Below are 24863 nucleotides of genomic sequence, written 5' to 3' on the forward strand. Positions count from 1 at the left end.
CAATCATACAAGATAAGCTTAATTCAAAGAAATATAGTGGTCATGGTTTTGCACAAATAAATGGTTTTGTGTAATTTCTGTTTTTCCATTTAATGCATTTGCATTAAAAACAGCTAACGTAATTGTATGTTACAAAAGAAACAGAACAATTCTTGTGAATAAAATACAGCAAAACCTCAATAAAGACAATCATTGAGAAACTGCAACAGTGAAAAGTAGGAAATGCATTAGTAAAATACAGTCCTAATTAGAAACAGTAAACAAAATGTTCTTGTATGTAAACAGTAAGCATATGTAGCAACTCAAGAAAACTCATGGTGCCCTCTCCTAAAGGAGTTTTATAGGTTTGCCCTGACTTGTTTGTGGCTCGCATACTTTGTGCAAAAGTGCTTCTTAAAGTGTCCAGTGTTTAAAATAGTTTATTTTTAAATATTGCAATATTCCACTGATTGTGGAGCTCATCTGCTTCTCAGTCATTTGGAACAAGGCAGGAAAGTCTGCAGAAGGGTTCCTGAAAGACTTCTGGGTATACAGGGAAAAAAATCAGTAGAAACTATTTGTGAATGATCCAAATGCCTTTTTCCTGGCCCTGGCCAGAAAAAAATATATATGTAAGTATCTGATTGGAAATTCTGAGGATTAAATGAATAATAGCAGAGAAATGAAGGATAGAAAATAGAACTATTAAGATACCTAGGTGGCTCAGTGGTTGAGCGTCTGCCGTTGGCTCAGGTCATGACCCCAGAGTCCTGGGATCAAGTCCTGCATTCGCCCCCCCCTCCCCCCGCAGGGAGCCTGCTTCTCCCTCTGCCTGTGTCTCTGCCTCTCTCTGTGTCTCTCATGAATAAATAAATCTTAAAAATTAAAAAAAAAGAAGTATTGAAGACCATTTGGTATAGGCATAAACCCACTTTCCTGACCACAGTAGAATCTGCAAGCTTCACTGTATGTAGTAATTTATGTTCATATTGAAGACAATGAGTTATTAAGGCAAATTAAATTATGTGTTCTTCAGAACATTTTCCAGGTACTTTCATCACATACTGTTAAATTTAGAAAGCTTTAGGGCATATAAATTTCAAAACATTTTCTGTTATTATCCTACTGTAGAGAATTAATAGTATAGCTTAGCTGTTTTATAAAATGCTTTTGATCTTAAATATTCCTCCTTGTTGCTGTGCAGATATAGTTAACATTCCACCCTCCAGATTATAACAAATCCTCAAGTAATACACATATAAGCTGAGTTTTTTTTTAAGATTTTATTTATTTCAGAGAGAGAGAGAGAGATCACAAGCAGGGGGGCAGGCAGAGGGAGAAGCAGAGTCCCTACTGAGCAGGGAGCCTGATGCAGGTGCAGGTTGGATCCCAGGACCCCGGGATCATGACCTGAGCCAGAGACAGATGCTTAACCAACCAAGCCACCCAGTTGCCCCACTAAGCTGAATTTCTAATACACTTTAATATTTCTTTAAGCAATCTGAAGTATGTTTTCAAAATGGTTTCAGAATGACACTGGGGGACTGCGCAGCCTTGTCAACAAGTGGACAACCTTTTTGAAAGCGAGGCTGGTGTGCTCTGTGACTGACGAAGACGGGCCTGAAACACACTTTGATGAATTAGGTACATCGATGTGAGACTGCAAAATGTTTTTGGAAAAAGAGCTTGTAAAGTTTATTTTAATAACCTCTCAGAAGAGGGTGTTTTTTCCATGAATGTTTTCAGCATCAGTAATGTGCCAATGTGAAACGATCTGGATACTGTTCATAAATTCCCTTAAGTGTTTTTTAAATGTATTTTGCCCCTGAGTGCACTACGCAAACTTTTCATTCATTGAATTCACCATGATATATGAATGAGTGTATGTACGTCCGTGTGAGAGAGAGCTGCTTGCATAATTTACATGAGTAATGATACATTTGTGCTTATCTAAAAGAATGTGCATTGCATGTATATTTAAATTCTAATATTCTGACTTGAAATCAGTTTGTATGACAATACGGCTATATATTTTTACTATTAATAGTTCATGAGCATGGGACACCACTGGGGGTGGCTCACTGGGTTAAGCGTATGCCTCTGGCTTAGGTCATGATCTCGGGGTCCTGGGATTGAGTCAGGCTCCTTGCTCAGTGGAGAATCTGCTTCTCTCACTCCCTCTGCCCTCCTCCACATGCTCTTGCTCTCTCTCACTTTTGCTCTAAAATAAATAAATTAATTACTTAAAAAAAAAAAAAACGTTGTTAATGAACAGAATCGAGGTTAGATGGGAAAGCATCAGAGTAGAAATGAGGCTTGTGCTCCAGTCTCAGTCCTCCTTGGTGACCCTGGGATTAAGTATCTCGGCATGTGTGACATGAGGAGGGTTATATTTTCGAGGTCAAATAAGGGCTAACAATCTGATTTCTTTCCACCGTGGCATAGTTCTCTTTATCAGAATAACTTGATACAGATTAGAGTGTCATGTTTACTAAATGCCATTTAGAAATGACTTTTATTTTGCTTTAATCCAGTAAAATACAAACTGCTGGCTCTTCTCAGATTTTGAGGCAGGTGATGAGGTAAGCAATAAAAATGTATTACAATAAAGAAAAATCTACCGGTTCTAGCCATCATGGACACTGAAACGGTAGCTGATCTCTTCAAAAGCCAGCCTGTGTGCTCACATTAATATCAGCTTTTCTAGAAGAAAGTTCTAAGTGTGAGTTTTGTGTTATAAATTAGTTACACATTATTTCTCCCAAATTCTTTGCAAATATGTTTTTGTTTTAATGACTTAGGATATTTTAGTCTTTCTGATTTTTTTTAGGGAGAGCCAGACAGTTCAGCCTTTTGTTCACATATGGAAAGGCTACTCATTATTAATTTATTGCCTAAGAGGTCCTAAATTCATTGTGAATTTAAAATAAATACATCTTTCTTTGTATTTCCCAGCAAGAAACTTATTTGCAAAAATATCACTAAGTTCAGATTTTTCCTGTAACTGTAACAATCGATTATTAACCGGGCTTTCCTACCGGAGATCTACTTCCACATTCTGTTATGTATTAATGAGCCTTACTACCTATACCTTTGTCTTTGCCTTAATATACTTTTAAACTTTTTGTCATTGAGGGAATTATCAATTAAATAAAAACATCACTAGCAATTTTGACCATAAGCCAAAAAGTTTTATTTTATGTAAAGAAAAAAAGTCACCTTGAAAGAGTTTTCTTCCACATTCCAACTTCTAACCCCAGGTCAAAAAGAAATTGTGATTTGTAATACTTTTTGAATTTGAAAAAGTAATGCATTGTCATTAAAGTATATTTAGAAAATGCAGGAAAAAGGGGCTCCTGATGTCTCAGTCAGCTGTGTCCGACTTGTGATTTTGGCTCAGGTCGTGATCTCATAGGTCGTGAGATGGAGCCCCCATTGGGTTCCACGCTGAACAGGGAGTCTGCTTGATATTCTCTCTCTCCCCCTCCCTCTGTCCCCTCTCTCTCTCTCTCTCTCTCTCCCTAAAATAAATACACAAATCTTAGAAAAAAAAAAAGGGAAATGCAGAAAAAAGAAGACATCTTTCTAGAACTCTGCTAACCAGAGACACTCACTGGTAAGCTTATTGTATCCTGGCGTACAGTTTCACAGTTCACAGTTCAATCAATATATACCTTTGTGTGTTTTCCACTTAATAGTACTTCATTAGCATGAATTCCATAAGTTTGCAGTCTTTATAAATCCCTTTAGTGTTTGTATAATATTTTATTGCCTGTCACGGAGTTCATGGAGTTGTTTCCAGATTATAATGATGCTGTGACAATATCTTACTCAGTAATACTTTCCATAGTTGAATTTATTTTATTAGGATAAATTTTTAAGTATACAGCTAATATTTGGGAACTTTAAAAGAATGACATCTTCCTTTTTTAGAGGATGTGTTTCTTCTGGAAACTGATAACCCAAGGACAACACTAGTGTATGGCATTTTTACAACATCAAGGTAATTATTAAACAATTACAGCTTATGGGTTAAACAATAAACTTTATTGAGTAATAGTAATTATTATAAAACATTCTTTTGAACTTTTAATTTTACATAGCATTCAGAGTGTAACTGTCCTGTTTTATTACTTTTGCCTGATTACCAAAATATATTTAAGCTGAACTAACATTTTCAAAATAGTTTTTAACAGAGTGTTTGTAATGATTATATGCTATCTTTCTCAAAGAAAGGAAGATATCAATTAAAATGCAGGAATAAAGTATATAAGGTATTTTGTTTTAAGGAAGTAATATGAGGATTCATGTTTCACCTAAAACTTTTGATATTTCTGTTGAAATAAGTTTTACTTCTGGAGTGATCTAAAATGATGATCATTTAGAAACTAATAGAATATCGCACCAGTTTTCACATTCCATATGATAGTATTTCATTTATCTGAAAATAGGTTTAAGATTTTCTAACTTCTCTGGGATGTCCAATCTCAACTGTCATGTATTTCAAGAAAACTTGCCATATTCTCACCCTTTCCTCCCCATATTTCTCTTTACTCATGTTACACTGGGAATGTTACTCGGAATGCAACACAATACTCAAGCTGGGGCATGGCCAATGCAGAATGTAATGGGTCCCCTTTATTAGACAATCAATTATAAGGCCAAAACTTGGAGCTTTTAGCATTCTCTTCTAGTGGGGCAAGCACAGCATAATTGTAAACTGTAATGGGCCATTCACAGTAAAAGAAAATGGCAGGGATATTGATTATAAATCATATTTACACTTGCCCTATAAAATCTGTAAAAAGATGCCCTTCAGGATGAACAATTTAACTCCTGTTCTAATAGAGAAAGTAGTCCTGATTTAACTCTCAAAGAATTGAACAAACTGAAATGAACCAAATTCTTTAAAAAGTTGTTTCAAAAAACCATTTCTATAATGTTTTTTCCCCCAATAGCATTTTGAAAAATTCAGAATTGTCATTTTTGACCAGTGATGCTAATGATTAATTGATATATCTTGCTTTTTTCAATGGGCATCTAAGTTTTCCATTAGGCATCTAATTTAGGAGATACATATAAGTCAGAACTGTTTCTGTCAATCTGCCTTATTGACAATAGTCATAGTTTTTAATAAGGATCTAAACAAATTCTATGAGATTTTATTGACAATATAATGAATCTCTTTTGTACCTTATTCGGTTTTGGGGTTTTCTGTCATTAACAGGGAAAATACATAAAACTATGATAACAGATTTTTCTAGTTACTATTTAGGACACATGTAAGAACATTCTCACATTAAAATCATCTTAAGACAGAGATTCCATTTCTCTTAATGAGACTTATTTCTCTGAGTTAAATTATGATAGATTGTACTGACAGTGACTTAGAATTCAAATTCATATTTTTTAATAAATCATCAATTGATTTTTTGTTGTTAAGATAAACTAGTTAAAAACTTTTTTGACTTGTCCTATATTTTGGAAACAATAACTCTCTATTTTTTTTATTTTTATTTTTTAAATATTTTAAATTTTTATTTATTTTTTTATGATAACTCTTCTATAACTTATTACTATGTACTACCTCCATGGATGACTTAAATGTTTTAATGCCGTGTGTACCAATGGTTTATTTCAAAATAATAGAAGTTTTTTGGCTTTACAATGCGCACTGTAACATTCAAGTTTTCCATGATGACTTATATCAACTTTTTATCACTAACTTTACCATCTATTTTTTTAAAATTGTATTTAAAAGTAAAAAAAAAGAAAAAAGTATAATAATGGATCTCTTTCTGTTTTGTTTTTTTAGCTCAGTTTTTAAAGGCTCGGCAGTGTGTGTGTATCATTTATCTGATATACAGACTGTGTTTAATGGGCCATTTGCCCACAAAGAAGGGCCCAATCATCAGCTGATTTCCTATCAGGGTAGAATTCCATATCCTCGCCCTGGAACTGTAAGTATCTAGGAAAGTTTCTTTGTTATTTTGCTTTTTAAAAAATATATATATGTAATTTAACAAGAAATGAATGACATATTGATATTTATTAAATACAGCCATAGACCTACTGATATACTCATTTTAATTTTACGGGTCATGGTTTCTCACATTTGGGATTTTACAAATAGATCCTCTACAATTTTTTCTAAGTACTATTACTAATAAAATCTCCCAGATTTCAAGACAACTGTATATGTTAAACACAACAGAGATATTTACTAATTTTATTGGCATAAAAGCCATAGCTTAGACAGTGTTAACATTTTGGTCGCAGCCTAAAAGAATTTGAAAGCTAGTTGCTTTTTACAACCCTTCCTAATATTAATGAATCTCACCTGTTTTAATAAAGAAATAATCATACAAAAAATAATTTAGCAATAAAACATATATAGATCTTTCAATTTTAAGGTATATACTCAGGGATATATTAAAAATTATATACTGTATATTTCTCAAACAAAGTAGTATGTGTAGACAAACACAATGGGGATCCCTGGGTGACTCAGCAGTTTAGCACCGCCTTCAGCCCAGCGCGTGACCTTGGGGTCCCGGGATCAAGTCCCACGTCGGGCTCTCTGCATGGAGCCTGCTTCTCCCTCTGCCTGTGTCTTGGCCTCTCTCTCTCTCTCCCTCTCTCTCTCTCTCTCTCTCTCTCTGTGTCTCTTATGAATAGATAAATAAAATCTTTAAAAAAAATACAATGAAAGTGATGTTATAATTCAATAAAATATTTATGAACTATAAAGTTTTGAGGTATACAGGATACCCATGTTTCATAACATTAGCAGTATTAAGAAATACTTTGAAAACTAACTTTTCCAGCTAAAGTTGTAGGCAGTGCACTGACAGATTGGACTTGAAGTTTTTCTAGGACTACAATAATCATAGTCCTACTACATGTTTTTTTATTTGGCCCATTATGATGCTTTATTGAATTATAGAATATTGATTAGTTTTGATCTCTATAAAATGTCCTATGGTACGCTGAGAAGAGACAATCAAGAGGAATATAATTTTCTTATATTTTTGCATTTCATAGAATATGTTATGTTTATAAAATGGGGTGGCTGTGAATAAAAAGAATGGTATTATAATAAAAAATAATCAAAAGATAGTTAAAATATTGTTTTCTTGAAATGTCTCTTTTTCCTTTATCCTTAAATACGAAATTCCCTCTACCAATGTGCTTTCAGATATTGACCCTATGTAATTTTTATTGTTTATTCCTTTTATTTTTGTCTTATTATCAGAGTTTATTTGCAGTGTATTATTCAGTCCTTTATTTTCTCCTCATCTTAAATATACTGCTGTCAATTTTCTTTAAAAAATAGGAAAAATAGTTTGCTAAACCTCTAAACCTATTTATTCAAAATTGAAAGAGATCAAATTTGGTTCCCTGGCTAGGAAGCACAAAGATTAATCATTGATACATCTTTTATAGGAATAATTAAAATTTAATTAGCTGGAAAGATTATCATCATTGCTCTTTACCTATGAAACAATTAAATTTGAAAAAGCCACGCTTAATCATGGCTGGGGACAAAGTCCTATCATACAATTCACAGTCTCTTTTTACATGATCTCCCTTTGATACAGCTCAACAGAAAGTGGAAAAATACTTAATTATTTTGGGCAACACAAGCAAAATATCAACAGATATATTGACGCTAAGGCACCTCAACTTGGAGTGTGTTGGATAAGAAGCAGAGATTACATAAAAGAAGTGAAAGTGAAGAGGAACGTGAACAATTTTCAGATTCCATTATAACTCACAGCTCTCATTAATTCATCCAGTGTAGTTCATGCATTCCCAGATGACTCACTGATAACCTATTCAAGAATAAATCTTATTTTTGAGAATTACTTGCTACTTGAAGTTGACCAAGTCATTACATCATCTTAATACAGAAAATTTACAAGTGATTGTGACTGTGTATGCTTTCATTAATTATTCTTTTTAACAACATACATTTGGGATTAGTATAGGGATAGTTTGTTGGTAAACTCAACAAAATTCCATTTCCCAAGTATTACCTTAAGAGAAATTTCCCAAATTAAAAAACAAACCAACAAAAAAACGGATAAAAGAGAGCCACCCTAATAGAACCAGGTTTGAGGCCTTAGAGCCTCAACGAGTATGTGTGGAGCGAGTTTATACCCAGCTTATAAGAGTAGATTCTATGCACCTCATCTCAAGTAAGGATTCACAGTAGTGACTTGAGAGCACCATGGTGACAGTAGTTACAGTTTGAAGTTGACAAGTATTACAAATCATTGTAATAGGGCAGCCCGGGTGGCTCAGTGGTTTAGCGCCGCCTTCAGCCCAGGGTGCAATTCCTAAAGACCTGGGTTCGAGTCCCACATTGGGCTCCCTGCATGGAGCCTGCTTCTCCCTCTGCCTCTCTCTCTCACTGTGTGTGTCTCTCATGAGTAAATAAATAAAATCTTTAAAAAAACAAGCAAACCAAAAAACCAAATCATTGTAATAAATTAACAAAAAATTACATTTTTTTTTTTTTCCTGAAGAAAGCCACCCCTGTTCTCAATGCTAGTCAAACTCTTCACCCAAGTGACAGTTCAGAAAGACTCTCAGGAATCATATTGAGAAAACCACTCATGTCAAATAGCAATTATTCTACATAAAATGTGAGAATAGATAAACCCCTTTTAGTAAAACAAAATAAACCAATGTTAAATTAGAAAATTCTGCTAATAGTCCCACTTTTCACTATTTCCAAGTTCCTAAGAATAAGCATGTTTTTTTTCTGCTGTAAAGCAGTGTGGTATAAGCCAGGGCTTAGTAATACACATCTGGAGCTGACTCCATGAAATAAAGGGAGTAGTCAGTACTTGAGACATATTTCTATAATGTGGTTTCTTACATCTGGTGCTGAGACCAGAGCAGCTCCCTTCAATAAAAAAATTGTCAAATGAGTGATCCTTAGGGAGTGAAACAGGCAGGGTGGAGGAAGACCTCTGGAACTCCTTCTGGAAAGCATACCTCCCAGAAAATTTGGTCCCTCCACCCTTCGCTGAGCAACACACCATGAAGGCTCAGCTGTCTGACTCAGATGGCCAGGCTTCCAGGGTTTAATATCCCACCGATATAGCAGGAAGACTTACAGCCAAGTGACCCAAAGCATTCTCTTTTCTGGGTTAAAAATGTTGCTTCTGAAGTCTTCCTGTGAAGAATTAACTGTGACTGCTGTACTTTATTTCCCTACACAGTAGTCCAGTTGCCCGGTCAACCTCATAAATACATGACTGGATTCTTAAAAAAAAAAATGACAGGGCCAGAAATTGTATACCCTCACTCTAATGTTTCCTGTAGGTGATTCTTTTAAAGCAGAGTTGATAGCTTTGTTAGCAAACTGCCCCAACTAGCAAGCCCAAGTCAGTGGGAAGAAGTCTGCCAATTGTGTCATAATGTTTTTCCATAAGTAATTCAAGTTTGTGGAGGAAACAAGACACCTTTGGTATGTTGCAAAGGGCAGCCAAAGACTGCAGATTCTCTCTGTGGCTGAGCTAACATATTACATTATTCTGTTGCAATGTGTATAAAGCTTCTGTAGAAAGTTGTTTTGCTTATACTATCCTGCTTAAAGCAGAACCTCATTAAAGTGTTCTGTTTTAATATCTATTTATAAGTGGACCAGAACCATCTGCCTTAATCTTGCTTTGAACAGTTCTGATACCTCTTCACAGCAAATGAACACAGAAAATTCAAAACCCACATAGTTAGTGGTGGCATGAAAAAGAGAACTTTATTGCTGGCACTTCTGTTGATTCCACACATCTTTGGGTGGTTCTTACATTAGAAGTATTTCTTTTTTTTTAATTTTTTTTATTATTATTATTTATTTATGATAGTCACAGAGAGAGAGAGAGAGGCAGAGACATAGGCAGAGGGAGAAGCAGGCTCCATGCGCCGGGAGCCCGATGTGGGACTCGATCCCGGGTCTCCAGGATCGCGCCCTGGGCCAAAGGCAGGCGCCGAACCGCTGCGCCACCCAGGGATCCCCTAGAAGTATTTCTAGTCTTCATAGACGTTTAAAGCATTGTTAGGGAAGTTTACAATAAAATTAAGTAAGACATGTAGACATGAAAAGTTCATTACATGTTTCATATCATTATTCGAGACATGAATAAAATAGACAATAAATACTATCAAAGTCTAGATGAGACAGAGACTTTTGTAGGATAGCCTTGTCCTGAGAAGGCATATAAAAAATATGAGATTGAGTTGGCCCTGAAGACAGTCAGATTTGAATAATTTGGGTGGGGAAAGAATGCTCTTCTAGACAAAGGTTACAGCTTACATTATAAGGCAAAGATGGAAATTAACAAGGGAGTTCTAGAAGCTCCCCCTGAGCTAGTAGGACTGGAGCAGAGCACTCTTGTCAGCAGTGAGGGATAAATGAAAGTAAAATGTGGACCAAGTGGTGCATAAGTACACGTCCTCAGCTATATAACTCTTTGGGCTTTAAATAAAGGGCCTAGATTACTAAGGGTTTAAGCATGAGCTCAGTTTCTCTCAGAATACGAGTTTCAAAGACCAATGCCAGAAACTAACCCAGATTCTGGAATGCCATTTATTCATGTCCGTGTATTTATTCATACACCACTCATCTTTCAAGTGTTAGGTCAAGCTCCCCTTGACCATGTCAGTCACTCCTTCTCTGACTAGTTTTGCTTTGCTTTTCTGCAGTCTTTAACCTCAACTCCTACCTTTCTTTCACTTTGAGCATTATGACCCAGCAATGCCCCACATTATAGTTTCTTAAATATTCCAAATTTTTGTTCTATCTCTAAGCCTTTCCACCAACTCAGAAAGCCGTAAGTTCTCTGCTCTATTCTGAATTCATTTAAAAAATATTGGCTCTTAACCATATATGGCAATTGATCATGAATCAAGATTTGATATTTATTTTATATTTGTCTTAAATTATCATTATATGCCTTGTTATTTTGCTTTGAATATGCCCATCTTTCAAGAATCTTATGTCTACAAGATAATGGTGGCTTCTTATACTTGTGTCTTCTATTGGACACATCAAAATGCTTTTTGAATAAAAAAATTCACAAGGAGGGATGCCTGGGTGCTCAGCAGTTGGGTGTCTGCCTTTGGCTCAGGGTGTGGTCCCGGCATCTTGGGATCAAGTCCCACGTCGGGCTCCTTGTGTGGAGCCTGCTTCTCCCTCTGCCTGTATCTCTGCCTCTCTGTGTCTGTGTATCTTTCAGGGATAAATACATAAAATCTAAAAAAAAATAAGTGTCCAAGGTATAGCTACATGAATTAAGATATGAGTATATTAATACTGAAAACTAAGATCATGGATGTGAGATTTAGGAGCATCGGAGGATGGCAGGTGTCAAGAATAGCTAAAAATAGGAAAGAAATTAGGTTGAGGGCAACAATTGCTGATACTTCCTTAACATGGCATTGTTATTGTTCCTAGCATTTCACCCAACACTTTAGTAATCAAAACACTTAAAATGTCTTTACTCAAAAAAGGAGTGCTTATCACTGCTCGATAAACAGAAAGCTAGAACTAGAAAAAAAAAAAAAAAAAAAAACAGCTTAAAGGAGAAGTTTAACCCAAACTACTTAATGACTATTTGTAGAGTTCAGCCTTCTGAAGAATGAGACACCAGCCTCATTCAGGGACAGAGACTTTATTTTATGATAGTTTGTGGATGTTCTATTATCTTGAGATCTCAGTACACAAGTTTTCACATATCACAAGATGAGGGATAAGTTCATGCATTTTATTTATACTTGGTAATGTTACACTGAGCAAACTCACAAGTCCAGAGAGAGAATCTGCAAAGGGTAATCCATTTTTATTCTTGTCACCATCATTGTCATTCATCCTGTGTCTTATCTGCAAAGTTTATGCCATGAATCAATTGAGAAAATTAATTCTTGTCAAAAAGATTTATTTTGTGATTTTGAAAATACTCCTACCAGGAAACATTTGTTTCTAAGCAAGAAGTTCATAAAACTAAAGTCCCTAATGGGGGACATTTGAATGAACATAAAATAACTGATTTGAGTTGATCTGTTTGGGTTACCTCTTTAATAAGTATACTTTTGTGCACATGAGACATAATTTTTAACTGAATTTAAATTAAGTAAAGCCCAGAAACTAGACACTTATAATTTAATAACCTTATCACACCTGAAAGTAATTGCTAACTGGAAATTATATAAATTGCCTAGTAATATATGCTAACTTTGGATCTTTGGCACTTACAAATGAGAATGTTTGCAAATATTTAAGGAGACTTCTCAGCTTAGCAAACCATAATTAGTGGTGTTTTATGAGGAGCTGGGTTGCCTATGCATTTGTTCTTTCCATTTTTTCATTCAGTGAGCAATGTGTTTCCCTTTTTCCACTTTGTGTGAAGAATGAGGGTAGGGAACACCCATAATTCTACACTTTCCCGAAGTATGGAACACATCCATCATTTTAGAATACCATCAAATTAAATTCTTTTTCCCCATTTGGTCTTTTTTTGTGGGCAATTTATAAACATGTATATTTAAAGATAATGCTTTTTCCTAAAAGAAAAGCATATGAGCCCCAGATGAAAGTCGCTTGATGGGATAATGAATCAGAGGCTTACTTTTATTACTTGTCTCATTATCTCTCCTTAGTGAAGTCATTTAATTGCTCCCTGTGCCTTTCTATAAAAAGAGAACTATATTTACTGGTCCTGCAAAAAGTTCTAGTAATGTTAACTGGTCAAAGTGAGTCTAAAAATTGCCTCAGTACGATACAGTCTAAGTGAGTAAGGCAATATTAATAATTTGCTGAGAGTTATTTGCAAACGTGGGTCTGCCCAACGATACTGGTCCAGAGGCACTAACCTTGTGGGATAATTGTTGCAAGGATTTAACCTACAAGTCACCATGTCTTTGGGTCCCTAACGTTGCTTTTCTCTTTTTACATTGAGTTAACATTGTAATTTTGGCAGATTTCACATAAAATTCCACATTTCTACCTTCCGTTGAAATCTGGCCACACTAGACTTATATTCCTGCATAGGAGCAATAGCTAGAAATGAGTATTCATTGCCAGTTTGGAATAAGGCATAACTTTCCAGTTTATTACTGTCCCCATTACACCCTACATTTTGCTACAGATGTTGTATCCTTTGCTATTGATCAGAAAGTTTGCTTTGTTGCTTTCCTTTACCTTTTACCTCTCATAAGAGAATAAATGAAAACTAGAACAGAAGTGCTTTTCTTTCAAGAAAATATGGCATTGAATACCTGAGTATTTTTGCTTTTGAAAGTTGAAATATTGTCAGGTATTTAATAGGATTACACAAATAGTGTGTGTATATGTTAAAGATTATACCCAACAGTTTTGCTTGTATAACTTAACACAGATCCTATTAATGGATAAGTTTGCATTCCAAGCTCCAGCAGCTCCCAGCCTACCCCTGAGCTTGGCCTCAGATGCCCTATAAATGGAATCCTCTCCCCAGAAGCCCTTGTTATACCTTCTTTCCAGAACTACTGAAGCTGTCCAGCAGTCCTTTTTCAGATCTTGTTATTGCTTTCTAGTTGCCTCTTTGAACTTGAAGCTCTGAATCTTTCCTCTCCTGGCCAGAATCGAGGCTCCTGTTTCATACAACCCTGAACCAAAATTGAATGCCAGCTGTAATAGAGTAAATCACTTGTTAAATTATCCTTTGTTGAATATCTATTATTTGTCAGCTTTGTTATATACAGGCCCCAGAGTGAAACAATGAACAAAATATAACCAGTCAAGGTCAACATGTAGCTTACATTCTAGAGGGAGAAGCAGGCAGTAAACACACAAGCAACTAATATATAATATACAACTAGGTAAATAGAGCTGTGAAAAAAATAAGCAGGTTAAGGAGATAGTGGAGATAGAGATGGGGAACTATTTTTATGTGTGTCTCCACTTTTAAAGAAGTGACTTTTGAACTGAGAGCTGAATGAGGTAACAGGGAAAACCATGGAGTTATCTGGAGAAGCATATTTCAAATGGGGAATATAGCAAGTGCCAAGGTCCTGGAGGGGGAGCATGCTTGAGCCTCAAGAACAGTGAGAACTGGGGATCCCTAGGTGGCTCAGCAGATTAGCGCCTGCCTTTGGCCCAGGGTGTGCTCCTGGAGTCCCAGGATCAGGTCCCGCATGGGGCTCCCTGCATGGAGCCTGCTTCTCCCTCTGCCTGTGTCTCTGCCTCTCTCTCTCTTTCTCTCTGTCTCTCTCTCTCTCTGTGTGTGTGTCTCTGTGTGTGTGTGTCTCTCATGAATAAATAAATGAAATCTTAAAAAAAAAGAAAAGAAAAGAAAAACAGTGAGATCTACTAGGGCAATGGTAGATGCAGACCAGACATGCAGGGATCGGTAGGCCATGCTAAGCTGTTGTAATTTTATTCCAAAGATAATGAAAGTCACAGAAGTCTTGTCAAGAGGGGAATGGTCAGGTCTAATTTACCACACCGAAGCCAAGCTCCAACTCCAGAGATCCCTCTTGGGAGGAGGGAATCAGATGGAATAAAAACTCTTGCCCATTAGAGTTCTGATTGAATTTGATAACGATTAGCTATGTTAGCCAGTAACAGCATTAGATTTTATCCACAAGATTTTTTTTTTTTACCCTAACAACACTGTTTCTGGCACAAAATAAGAATAGAAAAGAGAGGGGTGGAAAGGTAAGAAGTTATAGACAGAATGGCATCAACTGCTCTCTGAAAACAACTGGAGCAGGACAAGTGGACTTAGCCTTGCTCAAATGGTCAAATTGGGTTTATTTTTAATTCGGTTTCTATAGATAGTTGTATGTACAGTCTTGCTGTTTTCTTCTCAATGGAGAGCAAGTAGAGATGGTCCCCACTTGGGATGGTTCATCTCATGGTTTTTTTTTTTTTTTTTTTGACTTTATGATGGCTGGTGCAAAAACAGTACACTTTAAGCAGAAACTGTACTTTGAGTACTTAATCTTGCTCTTTTCCCAGGCTAGTGATTTGTGACACGATCCCCTCTCATGATGCTGGGTTAGGCAGAGAACTGCAGCTCCTAGACAGCTATGTGATCACAAAGGTCAACAGCTCCTATTCTTAAATCATTCTGTTTTCCACTATTAATACAGTATTTTAAAAAATTGCATGAGCTATTCAACACTTTATAATAAAATAGCATTTGTGTTACATGATTTCTGTCTAACTGTAGGCTAATATAAGTGCTCTGAGTGTATTTAAGGTGGGCTCAGCTGAGCTATGATGTTAGGTAGGTTAAGGGTATCACATGCATTTTTAACTTACGGTATTTCCAATTTACAACAAATTTATCAGGATTTAAACCCATCATAAGTCAAGGAGGAGCTGCACTTAAAACAACTTAAGCTTCTAAGTATTTTGAAAAGTAGGACCTTTAGTGATAACCTTTGAAAAGTTATCACTAAAGTGAAGTAACTATTTACTAACTTGGTTCTTTTTAAAATGTTTTATTAGTGCCCAGGAGGAGCATTTACACCCAACATGCGGACTACTAAGGAGTTTCCAGATGATGTTGTCACTTTTATCCGAAACCATCCCCTCATGTACAATTCTGTATACCCAATCCACAGAAGGCCTTTGATTGTTCGCATAGGCACGGATTACAAGTACACAAAGATAGCTGTGGATCGAGTGAATGCTGCTGACGGTAGATACCATGTCTTGTTTCTTGGCACAGGTAAGCATTTGAGCTCAAACTATCCTGCAATGTGCAGTAAAGGAGTTTAATAAGTAAGACCCGTAATATTGGAACCAGAGAGACTCCAATGTTGATTTCTTCAAAACCCTTTCTTCGTAGGGTTATTGTGAGGAACAAATGGGTTCATATATGTAAAGCACCTAGAACAGTCGCTGGCACATATAATAGAGAAAGATAATAATTATGAGCTGAAAGAAAAGATGGGAAGAAATCTTAAGCATGTAAGTGTGTCTCTCAACTGAAGCAAATTCTGCAACTTCTTAACAAATACATGGAGCCATTCTCCAAGCGATCATGATAATGATAGATAGTTCTAGATGACACTTAAGGGTAAATTTAATAACAAATACAAATAACTTTTTTGAAAATATTAACGGTGGTATTTTAATATATTCACAACCATAGTTTGCCAATTTTAATAGACTGAGTGAAAAATACTCTTGTTTATAAATCTATATGAATGTGAAATGACTGGCTCTATAGCAGAGGTCCTCAAAATGTGTTCCCCAGACCAACAAAATCAGTTTTACCCAAGAACTTATTAGAAATGCAAAGTTTAGGTCCCCAGTCCAGAAACTCTAGGGATAAGACCCAGCCATCTGTGTTGTAGCAAGCCCGCCAAGTAACTCAATACACAGTAAAGTTTGAGAACCACTCCTCGAGAGGAAAAAGCTCTAGTTTGCCATTAGACAGTAATTAACATCTTTCAAACATTCCTGACTACGTTGCAGGAAGTGATGAAGTCTTTTTATTTATAATATCAAAACTACTTCATTAGATTAGGCAATTCCTCTACTAGCTTAAGAAAGAGATACGGAAAAAATAAATAATAAATAAATAAATAAATAATAAATAAATAAATAAGAAAGAGATACAAAACGTGTCTATAAATCTCATTATAAGCTATGCAGCGGTGCAACACGTATTCTGACCTAAGAAATGAATTGCACTCACACTTCACTCAATTTAAGATGTGGATATTTAACCAAGAAAAAATACCCACAAAGTGTGACTTTCCTATAAAATTCTTATTTTGTTCTTACACTGAAAAGCCCAGATCTGAATCTTTCACTCTCATATAATTTCAGCTTGTATTGGTCGGAGGTTGAGAACCTGCTGGCAGGCATATTTGGCATCATCTTTCACACTTAGACATACGGGTGTTTTCACTGGTCCTCTCTTTGTTTGCCCCATACCTGAGAAATAATTCCTCCTTCCTAGACTAACCATTCTCTAGTCTGTTCTCAATTTTATCCTTTCCTGCAATTTCCAGGAACTTTATCAGTTATCTTCTCATTCACTTTGTTCATTCATTCTCTACTGTATCCTTGGCTAGAAACCTTACACCAGGATACAAAACTAGACTACACCTTCACTCTTGGCCACTTCTGCTGTACTGCTGGTTTTGCCAAGGTCTTCAATGTCCTCATGATAAGAAAACCCAATGAATCACCGAGCACCTTTAATCACTGAGGTATTTCCATCTCCTCTTTGTACCATGGGGTATTGTAGAATCTCTCTTTACCTGTTGCTTCGGCCACAAGTAGTAGAAGTTCCTTCTCAGTTTCCTGCATAAGCCTAGCTTCTTCCTGCTTGTGAACGTAGGTATTCCCCAAGGTTCTGTCCACAGTCCTCTTCTTTTTACATATTCCTTGGCCATTTCATTTATTCATTTGGTTTTAATCTATTATGTGCAAACAAATCCTAAATCCCTCGTCATTGTCATATCCTGAGCTCAATATTTGCATTTACATCTTCCCTTTTTTGTATTTTATTTTATGATTTTATTTTTTTTAAGTTTTTATTTTATTTTATTTTTTTTAAGTTTTTATTTTAATTCCAGTTAGTTAACATACAGTGTTATATAATATAGGTGTACAATATGGTGATTCAACGCTTCCATGCATCCCTGGTGCTCATCACAATAAGTACGCTCCTTAATCCCCATGCCCCACCTACCTCTCCACTGGTAACCATCAGACTGTGCTCTGTAATTAAAAGTCTGCTTTTAGCTTTGACTCTCTCATTTGTTTCCTTTGCTTTTTTTCTTGTTTCTTAAATTCCACATATGAGTGAGATCCTATGTTTTTGTCTTTCTCTGATTTATTTCACTTAGCGTTATATTCCCTAGCTCCATCCACGTTGTTGCAAATGGCAAGATTGCATTCTCTTTTTTACAGCTGAGTGATATTCCATGTGTATATACCATCTCTTCTTCATCCATTCATTAGTCGAGGGACACTCAGACTGCTTCCATATCTTGGCTGTTGTAAATAACGCTGTTATAAACATAGGGGTGCATATAATTGGTGCTTTTGTATTCTTTTGGTAAATACCCTGTAGTGCAATTGCTGGATCATAGGGTGGTTCTATTTTTAGCTTTTGAGGAAACTCCACACTGTTTTCTACTGTGGCAGCATCAGTGTGCATTCTCACCCAAGAGCACACAGAGTGTTCCTTTCTCTCCACATCCCTGCCAACATCTGTGTTGTTGATTTGCATCTTACTTTTAGATCGCACACAATGTGTAACTCCTTAACATTTCAAACAGCATGCTTCAAACTTAATTTATCCACTCCTGAGACTCTGGAACCAATGCTTAATCCAGTCTCCCATATTGGTATTCTTACCACACCTTCCTTCCAATGTTCTATTTCTCCTTGATATGTAATTTCTCTGTAGGCATATCACTGTGCCTGGTAAACTTGACAAATGTCAAGATGATTTGAATATCATGACTATATCCATTGCTACTCATATAACAAAGTGAATTCATAACTATTTGCAAAAGCTCATCTTCATTTGCATACAAGCTCTGTTCTCCCAAGATGTAACCTCCATATGGATGACTTTGAAGAGTTGCGTTTAGCCTTGGCTTGGACCATCTGGCATGGAGTTTGCATTAAAAAAAAAATCCTTGAGGTGAAGTGATAATTTTAGAGTCATACATCTTCTCAATATCTCATACTACTCATAAAGAGTAACTGTTTTCTTTTCTTTTCTTTTTCTCTTTTGGAACTTGTGTTAAATGTGAACTCTGATGTCACAGGTTGTCTCAGGAAAGTTTGCATAAAATACGTAGATTTAATGGAGGAGGGATCCCTGGGTGGCGCAGCGGTTTGGCACCTGCCTTTGGCCCAGGGCGTGATCCTGGAGACCCGGGATCGAATCCCACGTCGGGCTCCCGGTGCATGGAGCCTGCTTCTCCCTCTTCCTGTGTCTCTGCCTCTCTCTCTCTCTCTCTCTGTGACTATCATAAATAAAAATTAAAAAAAAAAAAAGATTTAATGGAGGAAATTTTCAAGTCTTTATAAACTGTGTAGCAGTGTTTATTCAGATAGACGGCAGTAAGAAACATACTTTTGCACAAATTCTTTGGCTTTTCTTGCCACATAAGTATCTGGCACCTTTACATGGACTTTTTATGTTGGTATTTAAACATTTGTGTCATTTTGAAAAACAGTATTTAGGCATATGTTTTTAATTGTACTGGGAAGCTTCCCTAATGATTGCTTACAAAGCCACATGAGTCTCTGAAAGACTCTAATAGGAAAGCACATGCTATGACACTCCCTCTGCCAACAGCATCTTTCTGAAGAGATGATAGCTCACTGAACCGTTGGATCTTATCCTCATGGTTATATCAGACTGTACTAGAATTTAGAAATTGTGATTTCTGTTTGCCTGAAACTCTTAACAGCCAGTATATTTGTATAGGATGGTTGTTGCCCATGTAGTTCTTGGATTGTTGGTGAAATTTCTTCAAAAGGGAGAGTTCTCAGTGCTTGTTTGCTACTAAAAGTGAATAGAATAGCCTTTTCTGAAATGGAACTTGGGAGAATTACAGGTCACCGCTCCCAAGGATTTCTTAGCTTTGGGCATCTAAATGTCTTAGGAAGGGTATAATATGTCATGGTGTTGCCAAATTCCTCATTACCAGAGAGCTTTTCAGCTGTTTAAAGTAAATAATAATGTTCCAATTAATGCCATGAGTCAAGCTTCTCTCCAGGCTTTCCTTTCTCTCTACCATAATGGAAATTTTAGAGGAATTTAATGAAGACCTTAGTTGTCAAAGAAGGTATCATTTAAAAAAAACCCAAACAACTTACGTGACAGTTAAATGGAATGCAAATAGGATCTTATGTAACTATTCACTTTGAATATTATGAATGATTTGTAGCTCCCAGAATCTCTATGGTACTTAGGTGAGCTCAATGCTTAGTAACCCTTACAATTAGCCCCTTCCAGTGGACTACTACACCAGCTGAGTTTGAGAGACTGGTAATCTGACCCTCCACTCTCCTGGTACTACTTCATTATGCTTTGTGTACTGCAAGATGCAAAGACAGGCAGACAGATAGATAGACAATAAATAAGAAAAAAGAAGGGGAAGGAGAGAGGAAAGAAGGAAAGAAAGAAAGATAATAGAACTTTGTCTTCTCATCGTTTATTTCTTACAGCTTGCATTATCGATATCTAATCTAGGGTTCAGCAAACTACAACCTGAACCGAATCTAGCCCACGGCATGTACAGTACATAAGCTAGGAATGTTGTTTTTACATTTTTCAATGATTGAAATAAATTAACAAGGAGAATATCTCACGAGCACTGAAAACAACAAGATACGTAGATTGCCCTGTTCAAAACTAAAGTTTATTAGAATATGGCCACATTCATTCTCTTCCGTTTTGTCTGTGGCTGCTTTTGAGCTACAGTGCCAGGGTTGAGTATCCTCCACAGAGACTGCTTAGCTCACAGAGCCTAAAATATTTGTTATTTGGCCTTTTAGAGAAAAAAAGAGTTTTGTCTAGTAGTTGGATAATTTTAGAAAAATGAAGACTTCTTAAGAAGCTATTTTCTAATATGTAGATATAATACAGGAATTCATAATGTTGCCCAAAATAAATATTTCTTCTTTTATCTTGAGTAAAAAATATTCTGCTGTTCTATTAAAATTTAAACTAGAAACTAAGTTCACTAAATATGTTCCCATTCATTCCTGCTACCACCCCTCTAAAAATGATCTCATGTTGGAAAAAAAAAAAGTGTTTTCAGGTCAGTTCTTTTGTTTTATTCTGTAGCATTTGTTGATATTTGGTAGTATCTTTGTTTTGTTCTGGCGGTTTTTTGTGTGTGTCGTTTTGTTTTGTGTTTTAAATTCTTAGTTCTGTGGGTATTTGTGTGATCTTACTTCCCTGCCCCCCTTTTTTCTTAATCTTTAGGAAAGGCTGTAAAACAGCAGGCAAGAGCTCTCATAGGATTAACATTTCTATTTTACTTTGCCACCTACTGCTTACATCCAGGCCATTGGTTCAAAGCACTGTATTGCACCAGTGAAGACATTTTTGCCTGTTTTCCTTCTGCCTCTGGAGTTATGAAAATATTTAAGTGTCTGGGTCAGGTTTAGACACATTCTATCAAATTTATATTTTTAGCGCTATATATGAATCAGAATGACATGTGGTTTCTGATGAAAGAACGATAGTATTCTTGTGAATGGGTGTTAGCGGTTTAGGATGATTTAATGGCATTATGATTTTTTTATGTAGGGTCCATACATGTGGTGTTCTGCCAAAATTCTTATATAGTATGGACTGTTTCATGCTTCTTATTAGCTTCCGTTTCACTGGATGAGTACTAAGTTGGAATGTTGGCTCCAGGAAGTCCTTTGAAAGTGTGGAGTTTTGAAGTGTGTGCCACATATGTGACTAAAGCCTTAATATGTTTGCCTTGCAGCGTTACAGGATAACTACCTTCATAGTAACGAACCAGTTTTGGCAGTCGCATCTCTTGGAATGGCACACTTAATGAACCGCAGGGCCAGGCATTTTGATTTTTAAATAACTCCCTAAAATACCGCATTTAAATTTGATAGCTGGAGCAGTGCTTTTGAGCTCAGGAAAGACAACCATCAGTTGGAAGCTGTGCATGAATGTCACTCTAAGGATAATGCCTGGACTTCCCCTCTGCTTACGAGTAGGAACAAATCCCTTTATAAGTCACTGGTTTTTAATAACATTGTGGTTCACTGCTTTCCAAAGCAGAATCTGAAAACTTCTGAGAGTTTACCAAGGATTCTACTGGGATTTTCACAGCAGGAAAAACTAATAGAACAGAGTGGAATGATGGCTGAATTGACAGGAGAAGATGATAAATCGTGGTGTGATGACTGCTTGATCATGTAGAAGAGTAGCAGAAAGGGTGTCCGTGAACAGAGAGGGACAGAGAGAGAGAGAGAGAAGAGAAGGAAGGTAGCCAGCCCATGGAGTGATTGCTAATCCAGAGATGAATGTTCTCATTTACATTTTACCTCCAAAAGACAGTTTATTCAAAATAACATCCATGGCTAATTGCTGAAACGTTTTTATGCAAAAAGCAGTTTTTTTTCGTTTAAGCTACTTTTCAGAGATATATTCTTTTTTAAAGATTATACAATCTCATGTAGTGATCATGTAAATTTTAGTATTCTTAGTTTACCTGAACAACCCATTTGTTTATTTTGTATTCTACTTATTATGCAAGAAAGTATACTTTTTCAGGTTTCTGAAATATTTTCCTCCTGTTATAATGATGCTAATTAAATTTATAGTACTTACTTTTGCCAGGCATGTTACTGACTCTCATCTAACTCTTATCATTAGTCAGGAATTGTAAGAATGCAGTCTCCATGGGGGCAAGCGTACATGTCAGACTTCTTCATTGCTGTCTCTTCAGTACTTAACAATAGTGCGTCACTCCGAGTTGCCCCTCAATAGATATTTGAATCAAGGAATAAATGAGTTGCACTTATCCTCCATCCTGTCTGGACAGAAGCTCAGATGAGTTAAGATCACATAGATATTTGGTTTATGATACAAGTAGAATATAAACTCTTACTGTCTGATTTCACATCCTGAGCATTTATTCTCTTCACTTACTACTTCATTTACTATCACCACTATATATTATTTACCTCTTATGAAGTTAAGGTAATTTCGTTTATACTTTCTCATTTTATATATATATGTGTATATATATATATATAGTGAATTAAGTGTTTCATCCACATAAGTCAAGATGATGTTGCTGTGCTGACATTCAACATTAGCATCAGATTTGTTTGGTTTGAATGACATCACTCACTTTTGCCCATCCACATGTGTCACCAAGCCTTACATGTGACCAAGATACGTCTTACAAGGTGACAGAGAAGACATGCAACAGACTGTATTTGTGTGTAAATGAACTTAACTCTGCTAGAATTTAACCTGTGAATCTGATATCTTTCTGTGTCAGTTTCCATATATTCAAGAATGAAAAAGATTGTATTTTTCAGGGAGGGGAGGTTGCAGAAATGGAATGGGTCTTCTCCTTCATTTTTGATAGATCACTAAATCTTTGCACATCTCAAGTTTTTTTTTTTTTTTTTTAAGTGGGGCTTATATCTGTCTTCAGTATGCCTTACAAACTCACCAAGACACATGCAGATCTCTTTGGCATGCTTCTATTACTTAATTAAAATGGATCCTGCATATTCAATGGATATATTTGGAGGATTTCAGAATATCATGCTAGGAGAATGTGCCTCTCAACAGGAGAGATGGTGATTGCTCTGTGACACTGACTGACTCTTTACTATTTAATCACTGATATTTTCCTAGATGACTTGAAAACAACTACAGCCAAACCTTATCCCCACACATTGCCTTCATTTAACCCTTTACACTAAATGTACATTAGAAACGTTTCTACCACAAAGAGAATTTAAAATCTTTTGTCTCTGTGTTAAGAAAAAATAACCACACTATGTTTTTGTTCTTGATGTGCTGCCAAGTTTCTCCCAGGCAGACTTGGCAGCTTTTGTCCCGAGGAGAAGAATTCGCAGCCTTAGACTCAGTGAGGCCAAGCCTTCTCGATGTGATTACCCAAAGGAGGTCTGAGCTACCTCTCAGTTGTGGAGGTGGTTTCTGTGGTTTTCCAGCTTTACAAGTTTTTGTTGTTGTTTTTTATGGAACTGAAGAGAATTCAAATTTTGTAGAAAATGGAAAGAAACGTTTCATTTTAGAAGATGAAGCATAGTGTAAGTAGGAATAAAAAGATTTAAAATTGGATTTTCTGAGGCGAATCGGTGGTATTAGAGTCAGAAATGCTTACTTAGTTGTATGGCTATTTTCCTCTTCCACTAACGTGGTAGGTAGACTTGTAGCCCCCCAGCGGTTACAGCACAGTATCTGGAACCTGCGGATGTGTCACCTTACATGGCAGGCTGTGTTATAGACTTTGAGAGGAGGAGATTTTCCTGAATTGTGTGAGTATGCTCAATCGAATTACCTGACTGTGTGAGAGCAGACCTTTCCCGGCTGTCACCAGGGGGAAATGTGACAGTGGAAGAAGTGTCAGAGAGTTGTGATCCTGCTAGCCTTGAAGATGGAGGAAACAGAAGAGTGTGGCAAAGAATTTGGTTGCATTGGGATGCCTGGGTAGCTCAGAGGTTGAGCATCTGCCTTCAGCCCAGAGTGTGATCCTGGGGTCCTGGGATTGAGTCCCATGTCAGGCTCCTTGCATGGAGCCTGCTTCTCCCTCTGCCTGTGTCTCTGCCTCTCTCTCTCTCTGTGTCCCTCATGAATAAAAAAATAAAATCTTTTAGAAAAGAACCTGGTTGGGTTCTAGAAGCTGGAAAACTCAAGGAAGCAGTTGGTTCCTAGACTCTCTAGAAAGGAATACAATTCTCCTGACACCTTGATGTTAGCCTGGTGAGACCCATGTGAGACTTTGAGTCTACAGAACTATAAGGCAACAAATATGTTTTGTTTTAAGACACAAAATTGGTGTTAATTTGTTATAGCAGCAACAGGAAGCTATTGCAACTGGGTTTTGAACTCTAGCTTCATTGAAAGACTACAGTAAAACTATTTGATGTTTCTCTTCAGAATTTCTAAAATGAAAATAATCAATCTGATGTTTTAAAACTCTGGCAGAGCCTTTGCTAATTAATCCACAAAGAAATATGTTTTGTTCTATAGCTCCTTTTCAACTAGTACAGAATAACATAGTAATACATCAGAAAGATATTATTTATTCACTCATTAGAATTTAGTGATATTATTGCATGCCAGGGCTTATGATCTATAAAGAAAAATAGCAACAGCACTTACCTT

At 36.3% G+C, this 24863-nt stretch overlaps 1 protein-coding gene across 3 annotated transcripts in view; it reads left to right on the forward strand.

Moving 5' to 3' along the window:
• The window catches only part of SEMA3C (semaphorin 3C), a 208708-nt gene that overhangs the window by 137648 nt on the left and 46197 nt on the right, over positions 1-24863 (forward strand). For all 3 annotated transcript variants that reach the window (XM_072759820.1, XM_026006115.2, XM_072759819.1), the window contains exons 9-12: positions 1509-1623; positions 3913-3982; positions 5795-5939; positions 15482-15704. In XM_072759820.1, the coding sequence (XP_072615921.1) occupies positions 1509-1623; positions 3913-3982; positions 5795-5939; positions 15482-15704 (553 nt within the window). The remainder of the gene's footprint in view (positions 1-1508; positions 1624-3912; positions 3983-5794; positions 5940-15481; positions 15705-24863) is intronic.

The sequence above is a fragment of the Vulpes vulpes genome, chromosome 5 (genome assembly GCF_048418805.1).
Source record: "Vulpes vulpes isolate BD-2025 chromosome 5, VulVul3, whole genome shotgun sequence".
Taxonomy (NCBI): Eukaryota; Metazoa; Chordata; class Mammalia; order Carnivora; family Canidae; genus Vulpes; species Vulpes vulpes.